The 23,157-nt window shown below is 24.4% G+C and overlaps 5 protein-coding genes across 5 annotated transcripts; all 5 read right to left on the bottom strand.

Annotated features, from left to right (window-relative positions):
* Window positions 1-753: 753 nt before the first annotated feature.
* LOC105834285 lies at window positions 754-3,447 on the bottom strand. Its single transcript, XM_028192648.2, has 6 exons — window positions 3,203-3,447; window positions 2,993-3,106; window positions 2,822-2,912; window positions 2,030-2,166; window positions 1,621-1,753; window positions 754-1,050 (listed from the first exon to the last, which is right to left on the bottom strand). The coding sequence occupies exons 1-6, from the start codon at window positions 3,424-3,426 to the stop codon at window positions 994-996; spliced, it is 756 nt and encodes a 251-aa protein (XP_028048449.1). The 5' UTR covers window positions 3,427-3,447; the 3' UTR covers window positions 754-993.
* A 1,690-nt stretch (window positions 3,448-5,137) lies between these two features.
* LOC114255003 lies at window positions 5,138-9,199 on the bottom strand. Its single transcript, XM_028192645.1, has 9 exons — window positions 8,949-9,199; window positions 8,527-8,646; window positions 8,101-8,218; window positions 7,654-7,918; window positions 7,453-7,566; window positions 7,295-7,385; window positions 6,432-6,568; window positions 5,692-5,824; window positions 5,138-5,241 (listed from the first exon to the last, which is right to left on the bottom strand). Exons 1-9 carry the CDS (start codon window positions 9,090-9,092, stop codon window positions 5,185-5,187), a joined length of 1,179 nt encoding a protein of 392 aa, XP_028048446.1. The 5' UTR covers window positions 9,093-9,199; the 3' UTR covers window positions 5,138-5,184.
* A 2,094-nt stretch (window positions 9,200-11,293) lies between these two features.
* LOC105834287 lies at window positions 11,294-17,601 on the bottom strand. The gene is made up of 9 exons (XM_028192646.2): window positions 17,032-17,601; window positions 15,859-15,978; window positions 14,823-14,952; window positions 13,891-13,981; window positions 13,586-13,702; window positions 13,416-13,506; window positions 12,511-12,656; window positions 12,023-12,155; window positions 11,294-11,935 (listed from the first exon to the last, which is right to left on the bottom strand). The coding sequence occupies exons 1-9, from the start codon at window positions 17,173-17,175 to the stop codon at window positions 11,885-11,887; spliced, it is 1,023 nt and encodes a 340-aa protein (XP_028048447.1). The 5' UTR covers window positions 17,176-17,601; the 3' UTR covers window positions 11,294-11,884.
* A 164-nt stretch (window positions 17,602-17,765) lies between these two features.
* On the bottom strand, window positions 17,766-19,975 carry LOC118645580. Its single transcript, XM_036286953.1, has 4 exons — window positions 19,910-19,975; window positions 19,699-19,844; window positions 19,390-19,522; window positions 17,766-18,300 (listed from the first exon to the last, which is right to left on the bottom strand). Exons 1-4 carry the CDS (start codon window positions 19,973-19,975, stop codon window positions 18,250-18,252), a joined length of 396 nt encoding a protein of 131 aa, XP_036142846.1. The 3' UTR covers window positions 17,766-18,249.
* A 53-nt stretch (window positions 19,976-20,028) lies between these two features.
* On the bottom strand, window positions 20,029-23,157 carry LOC105834270. Its single transcript, XM_036286951.1, has 4 exons — window positions 23,007-23,157; window positions 22,616-22,877; window positions 22,061-22,180; window positions 20,029-20,080 (listed from the first exon to the last, which is right to left on the bottom strand). The coding sequence occupies exons 1-4, from the start codon at window positions 23,122-23,124 to the stop codon at window positions 20,029-20,031; spliced, it is 552 nt and encodes a 183-aa protein (XP_036142844.1). The 5' UTR covers window positions 23,125-23,157.

The raw sequence follows: 23,157 nt of genomic DNA, 5'->3' as shown, positions 1-23,157 counted from the left end.
ATCTATATGTATATTTAAATAAACATTCTTATGTGATGAATAAATTCTGAGTCTATTTTTTTCCGTAACAGATGTTTTGTGAAGATATAAATAAAAACTATATGTTTGCACAATTGTTATAATTATTTTAAGTATTAATTATACTTTTTATTAAAACTTTATTGTAACTTTAAGCAACACATTTAAATAAGAGTTTAGTTGATTTAACTAAACGGGTTTTTCAGTGTACGTTTGAATCTTTAAAAAAGCCTCAGCCAATCTAATATATTAATTACACGTTTATTCTTGATAATATATTAATATAATTATTAATAAAAAATGTCAATGTTCTACATAATATTATAGAATTTTTTATAGATTTTTTTCCTTTTTATTACACTATTTGTGGTTTATATAACTTTTAGTTAACTTTGCACAATAATCAATATTGTTTCTATTAAATAGTTTTTCCACTAATATTGCAGGTCATTGTGTGGATCAATTTACAAATTCTCTGTGTACATAAAATATATAAATATTAAGAATGTACGTTATAAAAAAATACTAAAAATTAAATTATATATTTATTATTATTAGTTGTGGTTTTTGCGCGAAAAAAAGCTATAAATTGTAAAAATGAATTTTTTTTGTACTTTATTGAATAATAAAACCAACTAAAATATTTTATAATATATATAAAATATATTTCTTAGAAATAATTTAACATATCTGAGCGATAAAAATTACATAGTATATAGATGCTAACTTTATAATTTTTACTAATTAGAATATGTCTAATGTGTTTTTTTTTACGAAAGTAATAACTTTTTTTTTATTGTAATGATACTTACAGGAGCATTTGAAATGTGAGGACCAAACATCTTTTCATCATTTAAATTAATCTTTTTCTTTTTTTATCTTTATTCTCTCTTCATTTAACGCCACTTTCTTTTCCCCGTTTTTATCTTTACATAAAAATGATTATTTCCCAAGTTTTTAGTTATTATTTTACTCTTAATTCTGCCATGTAGAATAGAGAACTGTAAAGTAGGATATTGATGAACCCGCCAACTGAAATATATCTTTTTTTGTTTTATTGTGTAAAAAATATTAGGTTTGTTCTGGTTATCTACACTTTTACATTTCTACGAAAAGTATAAGTTTTTATTGGTTTAGATTTTTAACCAGCCAATGAGATATTATACTTTTCGTAGAAATATAAAAATGTAGACAACCAAAACAAACTTATTATAATAAAGATATTAGGAATAAAACGCTTTAGTTAATGGAGGCACAATATACATTCTGCAAATAGATTTTTCTGAGTGGATATATATTTCAAGCGAAAAAAATTAATTATTACATAACATTTTTGAATTTAACAAAATAAAAAATATAACACATTAATTTGAACATTTTTTTCATTTTTTATTCTATTTTTAATCTTTATTACTGCTAGAATTTTATACTTAATATATTTATTTTAATAAATTTGTTTTTTTGTTTTGTGTATGTGTGGGGGGGGGTATTATCTAAAGAATTTTGAAGTAATAAGAATGTCAGAATTATTCTTTATTAAATAATATTTGCGAGAATAATTCGCGGAAAGGTTTTTTAATAAATTGTATTTATATTTTTTACCGTAGCGGCACTTTCCATAGACGCAATAAATATTCCACCGAGGATTAAATGAAAAGCCTTAGTACCTTTTTGTAATAGAAACAACATCATTTTCTGTATATGTAACGGAGCCACATACCAATGAACATTGTACCTATAAAGGGATAATAAATTGTTGTAAAAAGTGTAAAAAATATATATACTCTATTATGTAATATATATTTTATTATATATAATCTATTGTACAATACATTACAACATTTATGTTGTAATATATGTTATATAATTTATTATTTATTTAATATATTTATTTCGGGAATTGTAATTAGCTTTATATATAAATTTTTTACTGATTTAGATTTTTGTCATAAAGATTTGTAATAAAAAAACGATTATTTGTGTATAAATATATGATGAAAATATTCCTTACACTGTAGTAAATACATATTCATTGTGATCTGTAACTTCTTGTGCGGTATAGTTGGATAAAAACAAATATGTATAGAGAATGCTTAGATATATAAACGGTATTACAAGTTGATCTATACTATCATTATACAATGCGATCTAAAAAATATAAAATATATGTTATGTGTATTTTAATTTCTTTTATTTATATACAAGTCCCAAAACATGTGGGTCAATGCTCGTAAAAAGGTAGAAGAGATCGAGATGAATATAAAAATCTAGTATTGTCTTAAGTTAGGTCCACCAATAATCAAGATATTAACGTATGGAATCTACAAATAATTTAATTAATTTCTATCATAATTGTGAAAAGTAAATTAATGAAAGCTTATCATACATTCACGACAGATTTTTTCTTCCGTGTTATAGCTCGAGCGGATCAAGCTCTTCCCTCGGCGCGCTTTCATTCGCATAATTTGAAAAATTAATACCTCGATTATTGGTGGATCTAACCCAAGATCCTAACCCAAAACAATATTGGACTTTTATGTTCATCTTGATCCTTTCTACCTTTTTACAACCGTTGACCCACATGTTTTGGAACACCCTTATATATAAACAAACATATATTTTATGTTTGTAAAAAGACAAACAAATAATTTCTTGAATAGTTTTATCTTTAAATCACAAAAAAGGTATTTTTTAATATATTATTAAAAATTTTTTGAAAAGTCTTTGATCTATGTTAATATTAAAAATGTATCTTTTATGAAAAAATATGTATGTATATTTAATAGCAAAAAGTAAAACTTACTTGAAAAAGAGTACTACTTAAGCAGACCATACCAGCCGCTATTAAGAAGAAGAACGATCCCTCAAAACTCTTTATTAAAACTTTGGAATACCTTTAATTAAAAAATGTTAATTAACATTTTAACATACTACTAATAGTATGTTATACAAATATTGTAGAATATGTACTAACTCTGTAGCTTTGCGATGAATGTCCACTGCACAGATTATTCCCTTATAAATTATAGTCATCTTTTCACGGTTAACATTTTGTTGCATAATTGCCATGGCCTTCTCAATACGGAAACTATGAATAAGTTCTTTTTCTGTAATTCCTTAGTCATTCTAGATTTAATCAAATGAGCTTCTATATTTTATTAATAATGTTACCATTCAGTTTTACCTGGCAATACTAAACATTCCACATATATGTTTTAAATACACTATTAGCATCGTTCCTGTTGCTACCATTCCAGTTAACCCTATACATAGGGCTAGATTTGCGTGCAATAGAATTAAATAGAAACAGTTTTCCTGATTAACAAAATATTCTGTCGCAATTTGAAACGCAGGACGTGACTGGGAATTATTTACAGACAGAATTACGTTAATAATATAAGACCACATGGGCAACAACAAAAAAATCAATATGCTGCATGCGCCAATTACTAAGAAAAATAGTATTAACAATTTATTTAAATAAAAAATTAATTATTTTTTTATATTTTGTAGTTTTTGTTATTCTTAATAAATAATTCATAATTAATATTTATTGGACTGTATGATAAATATACGTCTTACTCATAATTACAATTGTTTGATATTTTCCTATACGACCATACTTTTCTATGATAGCAATTTCATTTTTATTTTCTAGTTTATTACAAATGTACTGTAGTTGCTCCAGTGAAAATCTCATCTATCATATTAATAATATTATAATATTTTATGTGCAGTTTTTGTATATAATATGTTAAAAAATGTTCAAATATATATTTATCGCGGATATTTGTCTGAAAAGAATGCAATAAATATTTGACTTACAGTATCAGCATTAATCCGAAAGGAATTATATTTAATCGCCAAGCAGATGAAAAAAAACGTGGATGATAAAACTTTGATGATGAAAACTGTAGTACACTTTGAAGTTATAAATGTTGTAAACTGCAAGTAATAATTTTATTGGAGAATTACATTAAAAGAAACGCAACTCTTCAATGTAATTTATAAATTCTAAATCCTTTTGTATCCTTTTCCGATAGTTATTTTTTTGTGTCGAAAATTATTTATAGAGACGTACCTGAAATACAATAAAAGTTACCAGAATGCTAAAAAGTACAATAAATTGAACTTGAGCAAATTTGGATTGCTGTTGAGGCCATAAGCCAATCACAAGCAAAAGTAACCGATTGAGCTTGAAGTGTTGTTTTTCGAGATAAATCATCTCTGTAAACACGAAAATGCATTTGAAACCATGAAAAATAAGAAATTCCTTTTTCCTTCTTTTTATTTCCAACTGAAATACATTACTGTTTTTTTTCTTTCAGTATAAATTCTGACATAAATTGCTTAATGTTCGAAATATAAGACGGAATAAAATATAAGGTACTTACACAATTCACTCTTGTGTGAATTGTGATAAAATAATATATGATTAAATAATCGATATAATATAAAAAGAAATTTAATGTTCATATCCTATCAATATTCACGTAGAAAAACTTGATCGTAGGCCGCGCAGGCGTACTCACATTCCAATAACACATTGCCTTTCATTCGAGTATGTACACTCACAAACACTGAATCTTTATTGAAACGTTGGTCATTTAATTTTACATATTAATTATGAAGTTATTGGTAAAGTAGTAATTAATATTACTTATTGATATTTGATACTATTTTATATTGAAATTACATCTATATATATATTTTTTTGTATATATATTTCTATAACAACTGCGAATAATGTTACAGGTTTAAATAAAAATTATAATTATTTATACAAAAATTAATATTATTTTCACTAAATTGTTAACTCATTGCTAAATAATCGAATTCATCACAAAGAAAATTTCTGTTACATTTTATTTAATAGTAGATGCATTCAGTTTGATTATATTTACAAAAAAATGTTTTCTAAAAATAATTAAATAAAATCTGAATAAGAATTTACGTTGTACACAACTTTATCTTCTATAGTTTTTATATTTTTGATTACTTTATTAAAATATTTTTTTTCTATCGTAGAATTGATGCTTTAACATTTATTACCCAAAATAAAAGATCTGAATGGTCCCGCAATTTCTTCTTGTTTTATCTTTGTTATTCATTTTTCAACCCTTTCGTTCTATATTAAATTTATTTTATTATTATTAATTTATATTCTTAATTCTGCCTTGTAGAATAGAGAACAGTGAAATAGGATATTGAAGTGCTCATCAACTGTAATAAAATATATCTTTTGTTTTTTTTTCTAATAAATAATATTAATAACACAATCGAATTTTTTCTTAGTTAAACAATCAGGGATTATATATTTAGATAATAAACAATTTTTTCGAATAATTAAACAACAGCGTTTGAAATAAAAAAAGACTTTATTTATTACATAACGTTCTTGAGTGCAATATAACAACAAATTTAACTATTTTTTCGTTTATTATCTTTTTTTATTGTTTTTTACTTTTGTTTGAGCTCATATAATTAATATGTTTTTAACATTTATTATTTTAATAAAATGATTTTTTTGTTAAATCTAAGACATGATTCCAAACAAGCAAATATTTCAAATATTTAATATTTTAATATTTTTTTATTACTGATGATTTAAACAATATGTATTTTTCAGGACATTAAAATATTTTATTATAAATTGTAGCATATATTTCTTACCGAAGCGGCACTTTCTAAAGATGCCACAAATATTCCACCGAGAATCATATGAAAAGCCTTAGTGCCCCTTTGTAACAAAAACAACATCATTTTTTGTATATGTATTGGAGTCACATACCACTCAACGTTGTACCTACAAAATAATGAATTGACAATTGTAAAAAAAGGAAAAATAATTTTAATACTTAACAATAATTATTTTAATATACTTATTTGAGCCATATTAATTTTTATTGGAATATTTTTAAAAATTTAAATTGTCACAAAAGTTAAAATTACTATTCTCTCTCTCTCTCTCTCTCTCTCTCTCTCTCTCTCTCTCTCTCTCTCTCTCTCTCTCTCTCTCTCTCTCTCTCTTTCACATGGAGAAAATTTTATATCAAAAATTATAATGTACAATTGTAGATCATAAAAAGAAATTTCAGAGAATTATACATAGTGTAAATATATTTATACACTATGGCAATTTAATGAAAATATGGTAAAAATTTTTATAATTTTTCCTTTAATCCGCACTTGCCTTATAAAAATGTAATACTGGGCAGTATTAAATTAGCCAGTAATTAATACTTATTTTTAGTATTGAAAGTACTGTTGTTAATACTTTTAATACTTAAAATAATTACTGGCCAATTTAATTCTGCCTAGTATTGCTTTTTTATAAGGGTACTGCTTACCAGTAATTCTTGCTGTAAAATTTTCTCTGTGTATATATTATATATGATGGAAATATCTCTTACACTGTCATAAACACATTTTCATTGTGATCTGTAATTTCCTGTGCAGTATAATTGGATAAAAACAAGTACACATACAGAATGATTATAATCGAAAGAGGTATAATAAGTTGTTCAGTATTATCGCTGTATGATGCAGCCTAAAAATTGTAATGACTTTATTATATATTTACCATGTATTAATTCTTTATTCAATTTCTTATATGACCTCCAATCAAATCATATTGGTTGCATTCTGAAATATTACCAGAATGCCTCCATGTATCATTTGTATCTCATTATTCATTAAAAAGTTATTAATAAAAAATGTTTTATATAAATTGAATGAAATTTTTATTATTTGGAAATTAAATCAGGATACATTTACTATCTATAAAAAAAATGTAAGCATACACAACTGCCGAAGTAGTATACAATTACAATGTGAAAATTTATGTAGATCAAAAAAATTATAAACCTCGTTTCCAGTCGTAGACACAGGAAGGTGTGAGTGAATTTCACTTCGCGTGAAAAGTTAAAAAAACCATATGGTAATAATTATAGAGACTGTTTCACATCGTAAGCAGGGGGATAGTGTAAACTGGATCTCGATTCACGTGAATTCTTTGAAAACCGTTGTAAAGCTACTTGCAACCCAACTCAACTAATCTAATTTTTAAATAAAAAAATATTTGTTCCATTTACGAAACATTTTTTGTTAATAATTTTTTAATGAACAATGAGTTACGGCTAAGACTTCTTGTATACTCAGAGTTGTGTCACAATATATGTCAAAGTTTTTGGAGTTAGCTTTTCTATATTAAATAATTATCCTAGACTTTTTAATGAAATATTATAGAATCACGGCTAAATACTAGGAATTTTACCCGAAGAAGATTAAGGCTAAGACAAGTTACGCCAATCGCTATTAAGAAGAAAAATGATCCTTCAAAGTTTGATATTAAGAAGTCAGTGAACCTTCAAATACAAAAAAAATACGTATTATGCACATGTATTAAATATTTCTTATCACATATATACCAACTCCATAGCTTTACGATGAATATCTACGGCATAAGTTATCTCCTTATAACAAATCTTATTCTCATTCTTTAAAACATCCTTTTGTAAAATATTAATGGCATGTTCGATACGGTAACTGTAAATAATTTTATTCCTATAATTAATTTGACATAACAAAATACATTTATATATGATTGTTTCGTTCTAGCATTTATTTACTTACCTGGCAATACAAAACATTCCACAGGTATGTTGAAGATATGCAATAAGCATCGTTCCTGTTGCTACCATTGCAATACCACCTATGAAATTAGCCGCTATTGAGTGTAGTGTTATTAAATAGAAATATTTTTCTTGATCAATAAAGTATTCCGTCACAATATACGCTGAAGGATTTAATCGAGAATGGTTATTAGGTAGAAGAAAGTGTTTAATATATGGCCAAATTTGTATAAAACCTATACTACATTCACCGAAGAAACCAAACACTAATAGAAAAAAAAGTTTCCTAGAATTAGTTGTATAAATCAAACATTTACATTTTAATTTTTTAATTTTTCTTTATTGGGAAAAATCTTGTTTTGAAATATATATTTATACATATATGTTTAATTATATGTTTTATTTATTTTTGAAACATAAAAAAACTTGACAACTGTTATTGTCTTACGTATAATTGCAGTTGTATAATATTTTGCCTTGTTCCCATATTTTTCTATAATAGCGATTTCGTTCTCATCTTTAAGTTCATTGCACATATCTTGAAGTTGCTCTAGTAAACTTCTTATCTGTCATATCAATAATATTGTTATGCCATTTCTCTTTGTAAAATTTGAAAATGATTACAGTTTGTATTTTTCATTGATTAGGACCGAATTAACTGTGAGTAAAAAAGTTCTTTATGTCTATAGCTTTTTTATATTTATAATTACAATAGAAATATGGAGATTTAAATCATGAAAAACTAAAAGAAAAATAAAAAATAAATTAACCCGGTCCTAACAGTTAAAGAATCCGACAATATCATATTCAAAGTTTCTATTTATTATATTTGATACATATTGGATTGATATAAATTGGATTGAAAGGCTCTTACGATATCGGTGTTAATCCAAAACGAATTGTATTTAATTGCGAAGCATATAAAAAAGAAGGTAGTAGAAAAAACTTGGAGAATGAGTTCTGGAGTACATTTTGACGTCAAGAATGTTGTAAACTATTAAAAGTAATTTTATAGAATTAACCATATCAGAAAACTAACAGCAATTTAACTAACAAACTATAACTTTATAATTTTCTTTGTACTATGTATAAGCATTTAATTTAAAAAATGTAACTAATATTTCAATTTAATTATTATAATTTTATTTTAAAAAGAAAATAGTATAATATAATATATATATATATATATTTTGATAGTTGTAATTGGAAAAAACATTTTATATAATCATAGATTTCTAACAGCTTATTACGCAATATTTATATAATGTAATTATTAAAATTAAAATTTTGACATACTTGAAATATGATAAAAGTTGTCAATGTACCAAGAAATAGAAATAAGTGAAACTGAACGAATGGCGACCGTTGATAAGGCCACAAACCAACGATAAGTAATAAAATTCGGTTGATGCTAAAATGTCGAGTTTCGAGACAGATCATCTCTTCACAAGCACTATATGTTTAACAGAAAACCAATTGGCGAAAATCTATTTATTATATCTTTCTTATTCATTGATCGTGACTTTTTTTCCCTTAGCGCAATTTTCTTATAAATTTCTTTATTCGATTTTTGTATAATGTAAAGCAATAATATAAAATATATCTAAAAGATTTGATATTCGTAATTTGAGAAATTTTCTAGGAAGGAAATTCATGAATAATAAATAAATTTTACACTAAAACCCATTTGACAGATGTTCTTTTCTCACAAAGACACATTCGTGGGGGAATTCTCTCGTGCAAAAGTTACACAGCCGCTATCGTTACTTTTCAGAGTGTCACAATTCTACTTGTTTTATTCTAATTTATATACTCGTAACATATGTTTACCTGAACAGCGTTAGACATTGGTATATTAGCTGCAAATTAATAATTATGTTACTGTTAATATTATTAGTAAATACCTACTATATAATATTGAAAATAATTTTATTACATATATTTATAGTATTTATACACTTTTAGCACGTTTATTCTTAATGTTTACTTTTTTAAAATTTTTTAACATATGTATATATATATTTATATTTTAGAATATAATATTCAATATATATATTGAACAATATATATATTGAATATTATATCCTAAAACCTTACATATGTATAGCAAAAATTATGTAAATCAAATTTGCATTTCTTATAGCACTCATTTGTTTAATACTTACTGTCATGGCCTGCTCCATACGATAACTGTAAATAAATATATAATGAAATATGTTACAATTATATAAAATATGTATAATAATTTATGTTTGCATAAGCACGTTATTATGCGAGAAATCTGTGTAATACAGTTTTACGTTGATTTAATCATCAAATCTGTTATTATAAATATTTATTTTTCATAAATCCATTTTAAAGTATATCGACATATTTTCTATCAAATTCGTGCTGTCACAACAAATAATATTCTAATAGAAATAGTTTTATTTTTTTATAGCTTTCTATATATTATTTACATGTCACAATTCGAAAATGTTTTAAATGGTACTTGCTATCATATATAAATTAATTCAACAAATAAATATATTAAATTTAATATTATAGATAATATACATTTATTATTATAAAAATTACATATGAAAAAATGAATTATCATTGAAATAACATAAAATTAATTGAATTTATATTTTACGTATTAGAATACATACATATATTCAGTCGTATGCCTAAATCGTATATTTTATAGTTATACTTAATATAAACATTATTTAGCAATGAAAATATGAAGTAAATGGGAAATGAGTAATGTAGACAAAAAACTAACAGATTACATCTGATTTTGCACATGATATCATTATTTTAAAAAATCAAATACAACTAATGTAAACTTTTTATCTATTTCTATAGTTGATAATGTAATCATATAATTTTACACTAAGGTTTTATATTTTTTTAAAAGAAGGTTTATTGTAATTTATTTTACATTTATAGTGTATACATATTTCAAATTATTGCAAAAATTGCAAAATGCATCCGTATTTTTATAAAATTTATCAAGTTTTCTAAACCGTATCGCTACAAAGATTTCTATATTTCCATTCCTATATACATATTATTCGATAAATTCAAGCTACTTTTATTTCAACGTCCTTTTCATTATTTTTTTCGTTATGTTCTTTTTATGTTACTTTATTATTATTATTATTATTATTATTTATTTAAATATTTGATATTACCTTTATTTGAATAATAGGGGAGGGTCCCGTTTGTCTATAATCCCGATTGCCTACAGCTTTATTTGCACACACTAAAATAATTACGCTACAAGAGTAGGATTGCACACATGACATTAATTATTGCGCATATGCATATTGCACATATGACATTATTACGTTCATACACATTGTACACATGATATTATTTCGCTCATACACATTGCACACATGACATTATTTTACATATGCACGCAAAAACCGTCCTTTTATATATCTTTATTTTTTACACGTTCATAACAGTTTAAAAAAAATGCGTTTTTTCAGCTTTTTGTATTATTGAACAATTTAAAATATTAGATAATTCAAGGAACTATAATTTTCTTTTATTTATCTATTAAAACGTTGAAATTGTTTACCTTTTTACTTTTTTGTTTTTTTTTTATTCCATGAAAATAAAATATCAAAAAGTTTAAAGTTAAAAATATAAGAAATATTTATGCTGATGATACATATTTATACATGAAAGTAATATATCGACAGATAGAATTAATTTTACAATCTAGTGTTAACCCTAGGTAGACATTTATGGGTTTGTGGAATCCAAGAGATTTTTTAAAACTGTCATTTATGTTATTAAATTTTTATTAAACAATGTTGTTAAACATTATTATTAAATATTGTTATTAAACATTTTATTAAACATTGTTAGTAAACGATGAAGTTCTCACATATCCATAGGTGTCTACTTAAGGTATAAAAATATAGGTATTTACCTTGGGGTTAATTAAACACAATTACATTATAAAATATAACAACCTGTAATCACAAATATACAGTATACATCAATATTTTTGATTACTAATTGAAATAATCATTTTAATTTAGATTTTACATCTATTATATTTGAAAGATTTTTATGTTTGCCAAATATCACTTTTAATCAATCTGTATACTTAAAACTGCAGACTTTTCAATTAAAAAAACTTAATTTAAAAAATCATAATATTGGAAGTTTCTTTAATAATGATACATATTTTTTATATTTTTATTTAACTTGTTTTTATTTTTAGTTTATTAATGTACAGAATTCATAACAGTAAAGTAAGTTACTGACGTCTTCACCAACTATAACGAATATATAATATTAAATATATTTAATTATTATATGTATATCCCAAATATATTCTAATAGATAATGTATTATTTTTTTACCGTCGCAAAACATTCTAACGATCCAACAAACAATCCACCGACATCTAAAGTAAAATTTTTAGCGCCTCTTTGCAATAAAAAGAGTATAATTCTTTGTGTGTTTAAAGGAGCTACATACCATTGGACGCTATACCTATAATGCAAAAATTTGGTAAATTGTAAAAGAAATAATATACGTAAATATTCAACGTTTTGTTTGCTCTATAAAATTTTATTAAAAATCATTATGGATGTTAGTAGCTATCATAAAAAGAGATGTTTAGAAAAATATACTATTAGTAGTGCAAATACTATGATAATTTGATGGAGAACATAGTAAAAATTTGCATAATTATTGCCTTGGTCCGCGTTTACTATTTACTCCAACCATTGTAATTTTTACAATAAAATTTTTTTTATATATACAGATAACGTATTTGAACTTATTTTTAAAATATATACCTATAAAATAAACATATATAATAATATCTTATAAAAGAGTCTCTTACGCAGTTACGAATACGTGATTATTATGATCTATAATATCTTGCCCGATGTAATTGGACATGAACATGTAAATAACACAAATTGTTGTAAATATAGTAGGAAATAAATACTCCTTAGAGTTACCATCTGATGCATTAATCTGGAAAATCTAATTAACGAGTTTCACGGACATATAAATATTAAGTTATTTGTGTTGTATATGTATATAGCAAACTATTTTATTGTTATATTAATTGTAAGGAGGTTAAATAATGTATACGAGAAATGGAATATAATACACTAGAAAAAATGTAATATTTGCGACTATAATTACATACTAAAATAATTAGGAATATTACATTATAGTATTTATTACTATAATATTGGTAATAATAACTAATATGCTTATAGTGATGCATATAGTAATTAATTTATAGTACAACTTATTATGTTAAAATTGCCATTTTGAATATAATATATTATAAGGTATATATCAACATTATTATTATGCGAACTTTAATATACATTAACCCTCGGTTGTCATACTTATCTCCAGTCGCATCGTTGTCACACTAGGTACAGCGTGCCCATATCAATTTTCAAACAGTCACTGTTTTAAAACTATCAGAGATATAATAACCAAACAAATTGGGGATTAATTTCAATCCTTTTAGAGTATTATTTGATTATTACAATGTTAAAATTTGAAAAGCTTTATGTTAAAAAAAAATCTTGAAGTTTGTAATTTCCAGAGAAAATCAGTCTTTACAAAAACATTATATCTTTCTTAATTTTAAATATGTTTAATTAAAAAAATTATGTGGTGACTTATTTGACTTAAAAATTGACGCATGGATATCCACTGATTGTACCCAGTACAACCGAACGTTTAAATAAAAATTTGTATAACATTATATGTTTGACTTACTCGGAAAAGATTGAGGCTCAAAGAAATCACTCCCACTGTTATTAAACAGAACAGCATTATCTCAAATTTGGATACCACCAGCTTAGACAATCTTCAAATGTAAAGTAATATTATTATGTAATTTATATGATCTATGATAAGTATAGAAGGATATGTGTATAGATACTAACTTCATAGCTTGCCGATGAATATCTACAGCACAAATTATTCCTTCAAACACAAATTTATCGTTCTTTGTACTAATGTTTTTTAATATATTTATTCTCATTGCGCGTTTAATACGATAACTATAAATAATATATTTATCAAGCAATGCACTTTTTTACAGATACTTTTTTAAGGCATAAACTTTACTTTCAAATTTTTTCCAAATATAACAATTATATTTAAAATATTAAATGAAATTTCTGTTTATAATAATAATTCTGTTCGTAATTTAAATTTTTATCAGCATTTTTACATTTGTGTTTCATACCTGGAGATTTTAAACAAGCCACATGTAAGTTGTAAATACGCAATTAATATTGTTCCTATTGCTACTATTATAACCACTCCTAAGCAATATGCTACGTATATATGTAACAAAATTAAGAAGAAATATTTTTCCTGATTGACAAAATATTCCGTTGTGAATTGCATTTGATGTTCTCGAGATACATTTATCGACAAAACATCAGATGTACTCAATAAAAATTCAACGGCAATAGAAACAAATACGCTGAAAATGCCACATACTGGAGAGTGTTAGAAAGTAACTCATGTAACTTTTCGTTATATAAAATCTTAAAATATTTTTTCACGTATATAAGTTATATAGAAAATTGTTTCTTATAGGCTCTTAACTATAATTGATTTCTACATAGCTATGTAATATCTGACAATTTTACTTTCTATATTTGATTTAAATATTTTGGTATAAATTATAAAATTTCTTTTTATGTATATAACACTTTAATATTTATATAACATGTATTTTAAATGGAGTATGTATGTATCGTACATATGTATATTCACGCAGATAAATTATTATTATTTATCAGGATTAACCCTTTAGCTGCTACAAGCCACTATACTGTTTCTCTCGAAACGATTGTTTAGAATAAATATTCATTATAGTAATATTTCTCGAGACAATTGTTTACAATAAATATTTATTATAGTAATATTTCTTGAAACGTTTTGACTTAGAAAGAAGAACCAACGAGAAATGATTATAAAATTATCAACATTGAAATCATCAAATTATTTCAATGTTGATTCAACGTTAATTGATGAGTCATTTTTTACTGGGTAGAAATTCTTTGTTCTAAACAATTTAAAGGAAAATCATTATAGTAGCACGTAGTATATAGTTAAACAGCTATAAGAGATAACTGAATGCAAACATTTAAAAAAGTGTTATCTTACTTAATGCAATGGTAGCAAGTGCAACCGTATAACGTTTTCCAATATAGCCATACTTTTCCATAATGGCATTTTCATACTCATCTTGTAACTTATTGTATACATGTTGAAGTTGGACCAATAAATACTTTACCTGTTAGGCCAATAATTTTTTTCATACAATTTTTATGTTTTTTAGAATGATTGCCGGATACAAAAATTTGTTCAGAGATTTAAATTTAATCGAACATATAATAAATCAAGCTTGTCCAAACTCAGTTCACAATCCGAATGCGCTTCCACCTCTTCATCGTCTAGAATGACACGGGGCGTAAACGAAAAAAGATAGACGCTCATTAAAGGGATGCTGAAGATGTCCGTTGTACCGACAAAAAAGCAATAATTTTTGTATAGCGAAATATTTTTATTACTTTTATATATTTGGAAATCCTTCAAAATGAAAGTATACGCATTATCAGTTTAAGTTACGAAGTTTATACAAAAAACGGAAAAAATTGTTAATTTACGTTATTTTTATTCGAGTGTAGTGTTCAATTATAACAATATTTGTTTAATATAAACGATCTATAGTTTATACTTCCGAAATTCGAATTTATACAACGGTATATGAAAAAAACAAACAATATCGAGTTTCGCAAATTAGATTTTGATGTCTAATAAAAACGAAATTGTATTTCTAAAATTTAAGTTACATACGCCTGAAAAATCGATAAGATAGAGCAGTGTGAAAAAAAAATTGTTCTGAGTATAAAATTCAATTTACAGACTGATATTAATACGTGTACTTTACTTCTGGAAAAAAATTTCCAAATCTATAAAAAAGAATACGAAAAATATGAAATCTTGTTAATATGTGCACAAATAACTTTACATTATCGGCCCCGATCAAGTTTGAGAAGCATTCTTTCAAAAGGATAGGTATTTTAACGTCTATTATTTTTTTTTGTTTACTTTTTGTCTCACTTTATCGAGACGATGGAGAGGAGGCGACGCGTTTGACTTCCTAGCTGGACAGGCATGTCGTAAATAGTTAACTTACAGCTTCCATATTAAAAGCAAATGAGATATATTTTGTTATAAAAACAACGAAGAAAAGCGCAACAGAAAGTATCTTAATGATGAGATCTGAAGTACATTTTGAAGTTAAAAACGCGGTGAGCTGCAAATAATAATTTTATTAAAATATTTTTATAAAAGCTCCATTTTTATTAATTTAATTTCATTAATTTAATAACTTTTTAATTGTAGCCTTAATTGTTTTCTTGTGTATAATAATTTTATTTAAAAAATAGTTATAATTATATACGTGATATCATATAATTATTATAACTTTAATATTGATAATTATTAAATATAAGATAGAAATTTTAGTTAAAGTTAAACATTATAAAAATCAAAATTACAAGAATATCTAAATTGAAAAACAATCAAAATGTAATTAAAAATAATATATTTTTTATACTTTATAAATTCAACCCTGTTATTATGCGCGAACTCATCTCAACATATTGATTTTTACAAATTACGTGATATTAATTTTTTCTGTTTTGCTGATTTCTAGTGTTGGTTTCTTATACAGTATATCTATATCTATGTACATGTTATGTAAATTTACATATTTTAATAATTAATTGCTTGTTAACAAATTAATTATTAATAACAGAATTATTAATAAAATATATATTTTTGTATTTATTTTTATTTAAAACTAGAAATTGATTTTTTTTCTTAATTTTTACATGTCAAGTAAAAAATTTTTTTAATTTATATAAATTGTAAATGCTTACATTTTCTGTAATTACTTAATCTTTTTTATTGTTTTTATTAAAATTACAAATTCTTAATTTTATGTTTAAATAAATAAATCTTGGGTAATCATTTTTTGCTTATAATTTTTTCTCTCTCTCTGTCTGTTTCTCTCTCTCTTTTTCTCATTCTCTCATTCTCTCTAATTTTGTATATATTTTATAATTTAACTAAATATTTTATAATTTTATATTAAGATTTACTATTTAGTTTAAAAATTGTTAAAGTATTATGTGATAATTGCAAAGCTATACAGTTGATGTATGAACATTCAATAATTATTTTTAATACAACTTATATTATTAAAATTATACTATTAAAATATGCTAATAAAAGATATGCACTATAAATTACAACATATTGTATAGTATCTTTTTAAGTCATAATAAAAATACAATGGTCTTACTTGAAATAAAACAGCAGTTATAAGAATACTTAGATAGACAATAAATCGAAATCGAATGAGTTTTGTTTGTCGATAAGGCCACAAGCCTATAGCAAGTAATAAAATTTTATTTATACTAAAATATTTTGCCTCGATGCAGTTCATTTTTCTTCAACTATCAAATTATGACTACAAAGATACTCGTTTGCTTTTTTAGCATTTATCGAACCATTACATATCTTAGGTTTTTTCCTTCTGGTGTAAATTTCACAATTTTCCTAATGTCGTTTACGCATTCTGTAGTAAAAAATTTATTATGAGAATGGATGATTACATAATCGATTTAATAGCATGAAATTCAACAGATGTTCGATTTTTCATAAAAAAGTTATTCATGAGATATTATTTCTTTGAGAACAATATTAATGTTATGCAGGTGTATTTAGCACACTAAAAATTTCTCTTTTACACATTTCTATTTGCATATTCGTATAAGAATTTCATTTAAAAAGAAGAATATTTGTTCCTTCAGCTTAATTTATGTATGATTAGATGTTGCATTCGCTAAAACTGAGGCTTCTTATTGAAGGTAATATGATTCTTTCTTCTTTTTCTTCTTTCTTCTTTAAAATAAAAGACAAGAATAAAAAATTGACTTCTTTAAAAAATTTTTAATAAATAATTTTTACGAATTACATATAATAAACTTTAACTTAAAAATTTAATTCTGTAATACATATTTATAAAGTGCACACATAATACAATAATTTTCCATACTAATTGTGTAGATATCTATACAAATCATCTATACAAATTATTATTTACTAATTCCGCAATGACAGTCTCACAAAGTTGATGATCTCTTTTTTTAAGATAAGTCACTTACCAACTATCTATAATGATAACATCTCTCGAAGAAATGGCAATAAAAACATTTATTTTTCACTATTTTTAACTCACTAATACTATATATTATACATTTATCATGTTGTTAATTTAAGTTGCTAACATTGTCATAATTTGACAGCTATCAAAATTCAATCGCAATGATAATTACTCTTGCGACACGAAGTAAACGCAGCGAAAAAACCAATTGACGAAAACTGTCAACAATCGGTTCCTTTTTAAGAGTGGACTACTTCTAATTATAGTACTATCAAAAATAAATGTAAATTAATTGTACTACTTCATTTGACTAATTATGTCTATATCACGTTTCCATGTAATCCATTTTTGTCTTTATCGCGTAGAATATATGAAGGTAAAATAAGATACCGAAGCCTTTACCAGCTACAACAAATAATATTGTTAAAGATGTACATTTATATTATGGTATTTTAAATATATATAGTAACTTCAATATATATATGTTGCATTTATTCAAAATTTAATTTATGAAGCATTAATACTATATTTAAGATAAATAACGATACCAATAAAAACTTTATCATATTGTGCTTATTATTATAAAGAAATTTTAAAATAAAATATTTATTTTTTATATTAAATATAATAAAATAGTACATTGTGTGACAAGGACGAAAAGTCGATTCGCAGGAGTTGCATATATTATTTTTTGTTACAAGAGCGAAAATGATCCTTGAGTGACACAAATTGACAAGTTATATAGCCAAAGTTATAAGTTCACAAAAGCGTCGGTAATTTTACGAGAGTTACCATATGCGTGTCACGAGATGACATGAGAGGTAATGAACGCAAAGGTATGAGAAATGATCAAATTTGCAAAAAAATTCGTGCTGGAAAATTTTTGCCACGATTTACGTCATTTATTAGAAAACACAAACTGTAATAATGTTAATAACTGTAATAACTGTATAATAATCTTAATATATGGAAATAGACGACTTTACGCACGAAAAAGTTACGCAAATAGAACCATTTTTGACGCACATGTAATAAGAAGTTTTAGAAACTTTTATATTTTTGCAGTATATCAAAAGGGATAACAGATCTAGTTATTTAATCAAGATAAACAAATAATATAATATAGTTAAATACTTGTATTTTAATATACTATTCTTTATAATCTCTCTACATTTATGTATCACAAACCAACTACTGAACCTTTTACAACTTCCTACAGAGAAAGTAATTATTTTACGTACATTGTAATATACTGTTACACATTCATAATATTCAAAAATTGTTTTAATTTACGACAGTTTTGTTAATATTAACATCAAAGAGAATAGTAATAATAACGCTACTTTAATATAACATACAGTCATATAACAGAATAGTTGCAAGCAAATTACATTTATTTCATCTATTTTTTTCTGATTACTACGACATAAGTCCTTACGCGGCATAAATACTAGAATTAGTCTATTTTGATATATGCATAAAATATTTTCTTACCGTAGCAAAACACTCTAGCGATCCAGTAAATAATCCACCAACATTTAAAGATAAATCTTTGACACCTCTTTGCAATAGAAATAATATCAATTTTTGTATATGTAACGGTGCCATATACCATTGAATACTGTATCTACAACACATATTAAACAATTAGATCTGATTACTTTAGAAAAATAAAACGGTTTATCAACAATTTTAACGTATACAAATTATTCGTATATGAAATCTTAATCTTTACTGATATAAAATTGTATAAAATAATAAACTCTATTTAATATATTCTTCTGTTAGAAGCAAATATCTTACGCAGTAATATATATGTCATTGTTATGATTTATTAAATCCTGTCCGATATAATTAGCTGCAAACATATATACAATACTGCTAACTGAAGATACAATGGGTATGAATATTTCTTTAATATTTTCTCCAGACGATGCTATTTGAAATATCTAAGATACGAGTTTTGTAAATATATTCAGTTTATGTACGTATATTTTTTATTATTCAGTTGCACATACAATAGGTTAATGTAATTGAACAAAATAGTTATACTTCTTAAATCAGAAGTATTAGTACACATCCTCTTAACATAAAATTATAAATCAATACACCATAAAGAATTTTACATGAAACTTAAAACTTACTTGAAAAAGATTGAGGCTTAAACAACACACTCCAATTATTACTAAACAGAAAAACATTGTCTCGAACTTAGATAGTAATAATTCGCATAATCTTTAAACACAAATAAATAAATATTATATCTTATCTTTTATTTGTGTATGCATGTGTGTGTGTGTGTGTGTGTGTGTGTGTGTGTGTGTGTGTGTGTGTGTGTGTGTGTGTGTGTGTGTGTGTGTGTGTGTGTGTGTGTGTGTGTGTGTGTGTGTGTGTGTACACACAGAAAAAAATTGGTATTAAAGTGAAATTATATTATTATATTCCGTTTAACAATTATTTTCTCCTATATAAGAAAGAATATAATTTCTTGCTTATACATATATGATTTCGTAAACTTATTAATGTGTGATTTAATATTGTTTAAAAACTAATAATTTTTAAATTAATAAATATTATATTTTTATATTTAATAAAAATTTTTGTTATCGATTTGAATGACTTAAAATTAGAATAGATATTTGTGTTATATACACGTGAAAAAAGTCAGTTATTTCCTTCGAGTGAGTTCATCCGCACGAGTAAAGAAATAGTCGAGTCGCACATTTAATTGTAAGTTATCTAAGTAATAACACAATATAATTGTTTTGACAGTAATAAAAAATTTTAATTCCTGGTTTATAAATTCTTATTTTCTTTATCCATTTTTTTTCAAAACTCATGAAAATTTTTGAATAATAAATTTTTGAATAAATTATATTTTTTTCATATATTTTATATATAATTTTTATTATATTTTTAGGTAAACATGTTTAATGTTATACAATTTTATTTCGATATTAATTATTATATTTACATTTTAGAAAATACAAGTCTTATAAGAACAAGAAAAATTTTTTTGTTTGGAGGATAAATTAGGGTATGTCATGCGGAAAAAATGGCCAAGGTTATAATTTCTCAATAATTACTAAATAATATGATTTTGTAATTATTTTTTAAAGATAATTGATATTTGCTATAGTTTATATGCGTATAGTTATATGCGTACTATTTGAAATAACAATACTGTGGATATTATATCGCATTTTTACTTTTGACTGCCTGTAAAATTTTTTTATATGTTTATTGAATATTGCTACAACGTCAAATAAATTACAGTTAAGCTGTCACAGTTAACGTTAGACACACAACAAAAGTATATAAATTGTAATGTGTGATTATATCTTCTATTTCTTTTACTATTTTTTAAATAAATACTATGGCTGGTATTCATAGTCGAATCTTATTTCAAGATTGTCTCAAGCAATATCTTAAGATGCTAATACAGCTCTGTGATTGGCTGATGGCATCTTAAGACAGTACTTAAGATGATCTTAAATATAAGATCCGACTATGAATACTGGCCTATGACTATGTTTCTCTTATAGATAAGTAAAATTAAAAAATAAATTATAAAATCTGACTACAGAATCAGTCAATAGAATATATACATTTAAAGTGACAGAAAAAGTTCAGGAATTTTGCGAAAAACAACATTAATTAATAATGCATGTACATATTTTATTAAAACGACGAAAATTAAGTTGCGCACTTAATATCTTAAGATATATCATACATATTTTTTTAGTGACAATGATTTAAATAGTTACTAAACTTATATGAACATTTATTATTAAAAATGTTAAAAAATAAAATTAAATATGTGATAATATGTAGCAATAAAACTAAATATGTAAAAATATAAGTTTTTTAATTATTTTATAAATGTTAAATACAAAAAATATATATGGCCAATTGTCTTATAATACTATGACTATCTTTTTCCTCAAAGTTGTGAAAGATGGCCAATGTTTATTTCAATATTTTGATATCAAATAATGATAATATAAAATGTTTATTAAGTATTGTCGATAATGTTACATGCTTTAGGCTTTAATAAAGTAATATACCAAACCCTATTAAAAAATAATAAGAATAAAAATGTTTTTTATTTAAAAAACTATGGCCATCATATTCGAATTCGCTGTCTTGCTTCATGGATACTAACCTTATAGCTTGCCGATGAATATCTACTGCATATATTAGTCCCTTAAGCATTAAATTTTTATTTTTTATATAAGTAATATTTTGTAGCATATTAAATCTTATTGCACGCTCAAGACGATAGCTATAAATAATATATCTTATTAATTATAAATTGAATTATAAAAATATTACACATTAGTGAAAGAAGTGCCAAAATCGGTCGAAACAAATCTTGACGCCTAATGATAATTTTACGTGAATTATCCAATTCCCAGCTTTCAAGACCGACAAATAATTAACGTTTTATCGCCAATTTACATGTAAACTGGGAATTACGTATACAAGTCTCACAGACCTATATATTATTCGGCACCAAAGTCTGGTTTGATCGATATTGGCGTTTTCGCTTATGTTTAATATATTTTATATTACAAATAATATATTTATTTATAATAATATGTAAATTTATTTATTTATTTGATTGCTATATTGCAAGTTAAATTTGTCCTTTAAATTTGAAATAATTACGTAATTTTCTTATGATTAGAATTTTCATATCTTCTTCTATATCTAATACCTAGAGATTTTGAACAATCCACAGATATATTGAAAATATGCAATGAGCAGTGTTCCTGTCGATACTACTGTAAGAGCTCCAGTATAAATAGCTGCATATATATGTAACATAATTAAATAGAAATATTTTTCTTGATCGATAAAATACTCTGTTACAATCAGCATATTATGTAATCGAGACACATTTCTTGATAAAATAATGTCAGAAATAGTCGACAAAAAGTGAACGCCAATAAGAAAACACCCGCTACCAACAACAAATACTAGAAAGTGTGAGAAAGATAATATTTAAAATTTTTGTTTGTGAATTTTCAAATATCTTTACATACTATATGTATTTAATAGAAAATGAGTAAATATATATATATTAAATTTTAAAAAGGTTGTCTTACTTATAAGTACAACTGTATATCGTTTTCCATTCTGCCCATATTTTTTTATGATTGCGTTCTCAGATTCGTCTTTTAGTTCGTTGAATATATGTTGAAGTTGCATTAATAAATCCTTCATCTGTCTCAATCCAACAATTTATTATACCATCTT

The sequence above is a fragment of the Monomorium pharaonis genome, chromosome 5 (assembly GCF_013373865.1).
Source record: "Monomorium pharaonis isolate MP-MQ-018 chromosome 5, ASM1337386v2, whole genome shotgun sequence".
NCBI lineage: Eukaryota > Metazoa > Arthropoda > Insecta > Hymenoptera > Formicidae > Monomorium > Monomorium pharaonis.
This window is presented reverse-complemented; position numbering and strand designations above follow the sequence as displayed.